The following is a 7,674-nucleotide window of genomic DNA, read 5'->3' as shown; positions in this document are numbered from 1 at the left end:
ATTCTTTGCTAAAATTTTACAAAATGACACTTTACCTAACTTTGTTCCTTTCTCTGAATTATTATTATCCAATCCTTTCTCTTCGATAAGTAATGATTCAAAAGTACTTATTATATGCATATGCACAAAACTCTTACCACGTGGCAAGAAGGGATTAGCGCAATTCATAGAATTTATTTGCAGATACGGGTTTAGTTGATTATGGATTATGGAGTTTCTAAAATCAGTAGTTTGTAGGCTAGACAAACTTTTCAAATACATATTGCGGGCACCCCACAACATTTTTTTTTTTGATTTCTCTCCCTCTCTTTTCGTCCCCTCTCCTTCTCTCTCCTTTTTTTTGATAAATAGCAATGGGCCATAAAACATAAGATAGCCCTCCCTAAATATCTTAACTTTCTAATCCTTCGCGAAGGAAGGAGTTAACCCAAAGTTATTTGGCATACTTACTAAGGGCTCGTTTGGTTCGCGGGAAAAGAAGGGGAAAAGTGTGGGCAACGGGAAAGTAATGAGATGCCTCTTGTTTGGTTGGAGTTTTCAAAGGAGAGAGATTGTAAAGTTGTATTCCCATGGGAATATGGTTCCCACATTTCGAGCTCGTTTGGTTCGCGGAAAAAGAAGGGGGGAAAGTGTGGTCGACGGAAAAGTAACGAGATGCCTCTTGTTTGGTTGGAGTTTTCAAAGAAGAGAAATGGAAAAGTTGTATTTCCATATGAATATGATTTCCACATTTTATGGAAAAGTCTTTTTCATGAGAAATATGGAAAAGTTACTTTCTCATGAAGCGGGAATCACTCCATCTTTATTTTTTTTCCAAAAATGCCCTTCAGCATTAAAGAGGCCTTAAAGGCCTAATTTTTATTAAGGATATAATAAGAATTACACAACTTTTTCCAAAAAGTGGATGGTCAATCAAACATAAGCACTCTGAAAATCTGTCACTTTTACATGTTTAACCAAGCATGCCAAAAGTACATTTTCAAGCATTCTTTTTCTAGGAATCTTCTTCACAGGAATATGATTCATGAGAGGAAAAATGCTTCTCGCGAACCAAACGAGTCCTTCATGGAAAAATTTTTCTCATGAGAAACATAGAAAAGTTATTTTTCCATGAGGCGAGAATCACTCCATCTTTATTTTTTTTCAAAAAGGTCATTCAACATTAAAGAGGTATTAAAGACTTAATTTTTATTAAGGGTATAATAGGAATTACACATAACTTTCTCAGGAAAGTGGATGGTCAACCAAACATAAGCACTCTAGAAATCTGTCACTTTTTCATGTTTAACCAAATATCTCAAAAGTACATTCCCAGACATTCTCTTCCTAGAAATCTTCTTCCCATGAATCATATTTCTAAGAGGAAAAATGCTTCCCGTGAACCAAATGAGCCCTAGAAATTTTATAAACTTGGAAACCTACCATCTTCCTCTCTGCTTTTGTTTTATTCTCTCCCATTCCTATTTTATTTTATTTCTTCCTTTCCATTTCCCATTATAGATCTTGTCAAAAATATCATTGACCATTACAATAGCAATTACTTGTGCCTATCTACGTGATTTGGAATTATATATTACTAAAATAATTGTAATAACCATTGTTATTAGTTACAATAATATTAAATGAAAATAATTTAAAAATGGAAAAAATAATGATGTTGTCCTCTACCCAATTCCCTTCCTCCAAATTTCCATAACAGCATTATTCTATTGTAACAGTTACAATAATTATTACTTGTCAGATTTGAAACTATTTATTATAAAAATAGTAACAGTAACAATTATCATAATGATAATATAAATGGTTTTTTTTTCCTCTAAGAATGAGTCTTATGGTAGTACTCATTTAAATCATTGAATTTTAAAAAGCATTACAAAAGACTTCGATGCATTTCAACTTACTATGATACTAAAACAAAAATAAAAGTAATTGTAGAAAAATCGCTTAACATGTAAGCTAACAAAAGCAAATATCCTTGCATGCTATATGCTAGGTTCATTGATTCAAGTAACCAGTTACTAGTCATTTGAAGCATACCGACAGCCGCTCATGCTATGCAACCAATAACTCAGCTATTGAAATGGGGGATATATAATATTGAAATCACCACTTGTCCCAAAAGCTTAAGCTTATAGGATGAAGTAGATTTATTTATATATTTTATATTTTCTTAAACTCTCTTTCACATGTGGACCGGACTTTTCTTTAATGAATGAGCCCAACATGTAAAATTTTCAATAATAGGATTAAAAAGTGCCGAGACATGGTTAGAATTCAGAACCTCTGCTCTGATACAATGTTGAAATCACCACTTATCCCAAAAGCTTAAACTTATAGAATAAATTAGATTTATTTATATATTTTATATTTTCTTACATATGGATAGAAATTGACAAAGCATATAAAACTCTACCCAGCTGACATCCTATAACAACACTAGCACCTGCTTCATTAGGCCAAACTGAACCATTAAAATTAACTTTAATAAAGTCTGGTTGTGGAGGCTTCCAAGATGACAATGATGTTTTGATTGGAATGATTCGCAAATTCCCGTGGAATATGGCAGCTCCAAATTCCAGATTCCTTGAACTTTAACTCATTTGATATCCTCCTATATTCATTGAACATTCTAGCAGCTCTGAACAAGATCTCACTAGCCTCAACTATACCACTTTAAGAAACTTCCTCATTCCTTCCCCTTCAGATTTGTCAAAGAACATAATCCAAAAGAGATTTAGCATCATTTCCCTAGATAGAGTCTGGAGTTTACCACAAATAATCCTGCACCACTGATTGAATCAACTTCTCGTAACTAGTTTATATAATTTTTAATCAGCTCAAACTCAGCGGAAGGCCTATTTGGATAATCCTATTGGGTTATTAGGATTGAGAACAAGATGTCCAGTATTAATGGATAGCAAGCCCGGCTTGGACCAATATTAACCTAATCTGCTCGGGCGAAGTCTCGCTTGGAGAGAGAGAAAAAAAAAACTCGGCATTTTTTTTTCTTCTTAGAATATTCGGTTCTCTTCCCCTACCTTGCTGCTCTCTTTCTCTTCAACTTGATGTGTTACATGTCATAAGATCACCCAAAAATGCTCCCAAAAGTTATTTTTTTAGGTAAGATCCATGATTCTAATTACACGAAAGTAAATGCAACTCTAAGCATCTAAAATAGAAAATTTCTCCATGAGGCTAAGGATAACTAGAAAAAAAGCTTTAAATTATACTACCAGGGTAGCTGGCCACATAACAAACAACCTGGTTGGCTACACTATTCCTCTTCCATTGGACGTGTGGTTTGAAAGTTACACAGTAACAACATCATGGTGCAAATATCCATTGGAAGAAGGCGAGCACCATAATAAAGTGAGGCAACCTATTAATCCAATTAATAATAGTGAGAGAGTCACACTCAAGACAAATTCTTCTAGCCTTTAGTTTAACCCAAGCTCTGTGAAATTAATCAAGAGGAGCAGTGGTATACCAAAAAAACAAAAATCAAGAGAACAGTAGCACCATATAGATCTGTCTGGCCAAGAGCACAAGTTCGTCTATTTGAATTCCTCACGACAAAAGGCAGCAGCACCATTGCAAACCTCAAAAATTCTTCAAGCCCTAGAAGTAGAGCTCAACTCAACGCAACTGCCTAAAACTCGTAACAAGATCTTACATGTGCCAAGCCAAACACTACATCATTTTAGCTACATCCTTTATGCTATGGGTGCAAATAAATTGAGCTGCTCGCGAGCTTCTTAAGCTTAGCTCGACGTGGTTACTATTGAGCTTGAATAGTTCGAATAGTTTTTCGAGTTGAGCTTGAGTAGCAAGATAGTTAGCTCAAATCAAATTTACATATATTTAATAATATTATTTTTATTTACTCTATATATATTAATATATATTATGAGTAGGTTAGGGCTCGAATTCGTTCTCGAGCACGGCTCGAGTGATATTCGAGTCGAGCCGATCTTGCTTCTTTTTTTTTTAATCGAATCGAGCCCGCTTAAAATATTAAAATTGTATCGATCTCAAATCGAGCTCCGAACTCAAATATTTTGAAACAAATTGAGCTTAAATCTTTAGCTATTTAAGTCGGCTCCGTTGCATCCGAACATCTAAAACATCCTAAACATACAGAGACCGATAAAGTAGCAAAGTTTTCCCGTCAGCTCCCCTAAATATACAGAAACCAGCAAAGTAAAATTTTCCCGTCAGCTCTCTGTCTCTCTCTGACGCAATCTGATACCCTCTGACAAGATTCGAGTCACCTAAACCATCATCAGGCAATATGAAGTACCTTCTTTGTCTTTATTAGATCATCGATGCCATGATGGCCCCAACAATCTGATCACCAATTAGTAGTTTTTCTTTAGTTTATATTTTATACAACAAAATGGTTTCTAGATAAACAAATAAACATCAACCAGCCACCATCGTTTCAAACTGAACCTACGGTCACGATTACACTGTCTGAGAAAAAGTATATAATTGGGACTTGGGAGGAGAATTTCAGAGTGTGGTCTCATTCTTCGGTTCACGTTTTGGTCCTTTCAATACGTCGCGACAATTAACGGATGTCTCCATCTCGTCAGTGGGTCGATTTACTAACCCGGCGACATGTGCTCCCATGCAATTATAACACTCAGAGAGCAGTCTCATTCTCCGGTTCAAGTTTTGGTCCTTTTAATACGTCACGACAATTATCGCATGTCTCCGTCTCGTTAGTGGCTGCAACTGGTGCCGGTCGATTCACTAACCCGTCGACATGTGTCCCCACGCAATTATACACCGCATCAACAAAAAAAACCCCTAACTGTCATCAAAATATCGAAAAAGCCATCCATCAGAATATCCCGGGGCGGCAGTTTCGTAGTTCCAAAGAAATGGAGGGTTATTGCGATAGAATTCGATTTCCTCGAAACTTCCTCGAAAAACCCGTACCCTCGAGATGGACGGATTTGTTTCGCCCTCATGCACTCCCCGCCCCATCCATTTAACCCCGCGCCCCTCCGCCGCTTGCTCCTCCCCAAGCCATGCCAAACCCTAGCACTAGATTCTCCGTGACAACCCCAACCCTAACCCCCGCCCTCGATCCGACGCCCTCTCCTCCCTCTCGTCGCGGCGGTGGCGGCGGCGGCTGATTCTTCTCGATCCTGGCGCCGCCATGATCTCCCGGGACCCCGCGGCCGGGCGGCGACTCGCCTCGTTCCACGGCCCGGCGCCCGACCTCCCGGCCCCGATCCAGCGGCACCAGAGCCATCAGGAGCTCCCCCGGCGACCGGAGATTAACGGCGCCGTGGGGCCGCGGCTGACGAAGCTGCTGCTGAACGTGACGATCGAGCGGAGCCTAGGGCCGATGCACGTGGTGATGCCGCCGGAGAACACGGTGGCGGATCTGGTCCGGGCGTCGGTGGAGGCGTACGTCAAGGAGGGCCGCCGGCCGCTTCTCTCCCACACCGATCCCAAGATCTTCGACCTCCACTACTCTCCGTATAGCCTCGAGAGTACGTACTCTCTTCTCTCTTTCTCTCGCTCGGTGGTTTCGATCGCCTTCGTCTCTCTTCTCTACAGCTTCGAATTTTTCTGGTGTCCGAAGATGCCCCCATTTGCAATCGAATTTCCCAACGGCCGCATAGGAATTTATATGCCGGAATTAAAAGGAATCCTAGCTATCTTTGATTACCGAAAATGCCCCTCTCTCTATTCCATCTCTCCAGCTCTTTTGGAGGATGGGAAAGGAGGAGAAGCTCTTGGAAGGTTATATTGGTAAATATGTGGTATATGGTGAGGCTCTGATTAGTTTTGGCGCTGTGGATTGCTTTGATAGGTTTGAATCCGGAGGAGAAGCTGATCAACTTGGGATCTCGGAACTTCTTCTTGTGCTCGAAGCCGGCGAAGGTGGCGACGCCGGTGGCCGCCGTGACATCACGGTGATTCACTGAGTTTGGGTCAAATTCTTGAGTCAAATTTGCAATACCATTTGCGCATATATTCATGAACGTTGAGCAGGTGAAGAATTTTCTGTATGTGTTGGCTTGTTGGAATGTTAATAGCAACTGGTGAAGGGAGATTTGCAATAGCTTTAGTGCATCATGTGTAATGAAGGGCGAATAATGCAGCAGACTGGATCGTCTCTTATGTTGTCCGATATTTGGATGAAATCATTTGAACAAACTTAGTTTGTATCCCATATCCATTGTACTGTTTATTTTTATTTGATCTGGCAGTTTGTACTCATATTAAGATTTTTATAAAATGAAATGCCGATTTGATTTTTTTTTTTTTTTTGCAATAGCTTTGGATATTTATTTGTTTTGTTAGTTTTATGAATGAATATTTATCTTTTTTAGAAAAAAAGAAGAGAGCATGAGAAGGATTGGAGTGGTTTTCCTTTTGCTTTCGAGAACAAGGTTGATGTGGATTTTCAACTTGTGTGGCTGCAATAAATGGGCTAAAAAAAAACCGAAACGGTGTGAATGGAGAATTTGGATGCATGCAATTAACCCACATGGCAGGTACTGAGTTATGTATATTTATGAGGCGGAATCTATCCCAGAGATTATTCCAGAGAGAGATGTGGATGCGTGCAGTTAGGATACTCGTGCTCTTTGGTTCTCAGTGGGCTGGCGTGGTGCATTTAACACCACTCATCTTTCGCGAGAAAGAATGATTAGATCTTTTACACGTTGGATGGCGCCTCTCACAGCTCTCAAAGCATGTCGAATTTCTTCATCTATTTGCTTGTAGGATCTTAAAGTAGATCCAATGGTAGATTCTTGTGAAGAAGAATTAAACTTTCTTTCATGGGAAGATGCAACCTGAACCCCTCTTATAGTTTGTAGCAACCTCCAAGTAAAACTTGATGGATGTTTTATTGGACCAATCCATATCCTAGGATGGCAATGAGTTGGTTCTGATTCGGATTTGGGTTGGGAGAGATAAGGATGATGATATACAAAATCTTGTTTCATGCATGGCCGAAACTAATTTTGGGTCAAGACCCCATAACGTATGCTTGCCCACAAGTTCATAGCCATCATCAAAAATGACTTATTTGACCTTAATCTAATTGTCCTATAAGGCTCGATCTTTAGTAAACCCAATCTAAAATATTAAATCCAATCATTCTAATCCCTACTGGATCATTGGTGAAATAACTAAAATAATAATTATTATAGAATGTTCAATTATTCGAATATTTTTATATAAGGCTATGATTCAATCCAATTAAAATTATTAAAAAGTCTACCATCATAACTCGAGTTGGATCTGACTTGGATCTGACTTGTTAAAGTCTACCCTTCAACTTAGTGACTAATTCCTATCTAAGCCGTCATTGCATGCAACAACCTTCTATCAGGACATGTAAAAAATCAAGTGATTGTTGAGTACGATTTCCCGTAATTCCGAAAGTTGCCCATTATCGAGAAAAGGAAAGTCTAAATGTAGATGTATGAATGTTACTAGTGGCATGGGAAATTGCAAAGAATTTTCAGATACAAAATTTAGGAAGACAATAGAACTGTAGACATAGGAAGATAATCAAATCATAAGGTGAGATGAACTATCTTATTATGAACTAGGGTTTGGCCCTACAGTCATACTTCTTCTGTTTATTAATCAGAGATTTTGAGTTTGAATTTTGAATGATGCAACTCTAACTACTAGGAC

The 7,674-nt window shown here is 38.7% G+C and overlaps 1 protein-coding gene across 1 annotated transcript; it reads left to right on the top strand.

Annotated features, from left to right (window-relative positions):
- The first annotated feature begins 4,963 nt into the window (after positions 1 to 4,963).
- Positions 4,964 to 6,277, top strand: LOC103708240 (uncharacterized protein At4g22758-like). Its single transcript, XM_008793065.6, has 2 exons — positions 4,964 to 5,507; positions 5,831 to 6,277. Exons 1-2 carry the CDS (start codon positions 5,168 to 5,170, stop codon positions 5,935 to 5,937), a joined length of 447 nt encoding a protein of 148 aa, XP_008791287.3. The 5' UTR covers positions 4,964 to 5,167; the 3' UTR covers positions 5,938 to 6,277.
- The last annotated feature ends 1,397 nt before the right edge of the window (positions 6,278 to 7,674 follow it).

Source organism: Phoenix dactylifera, chromosome 16 (genome assembly GCF_051530095.1).
Source record: "Phoenix dactylifera cultivar Ajwa chromosome 16, Ajwa_hap1_PhDact_Kaust_v1.1, whole genome shotgun sequence".
In the NCBI taxonomy this organism is placed as follows: Eukaryota; Viridiplantae; Streptophyta; class Magnoliopsida; order Arecales; family Arecaceae; genus Phoenix; species Phoenix dactylifera.
This window is presented reverse-complemented; position numbering and strand designations above follow the sequence as displayed.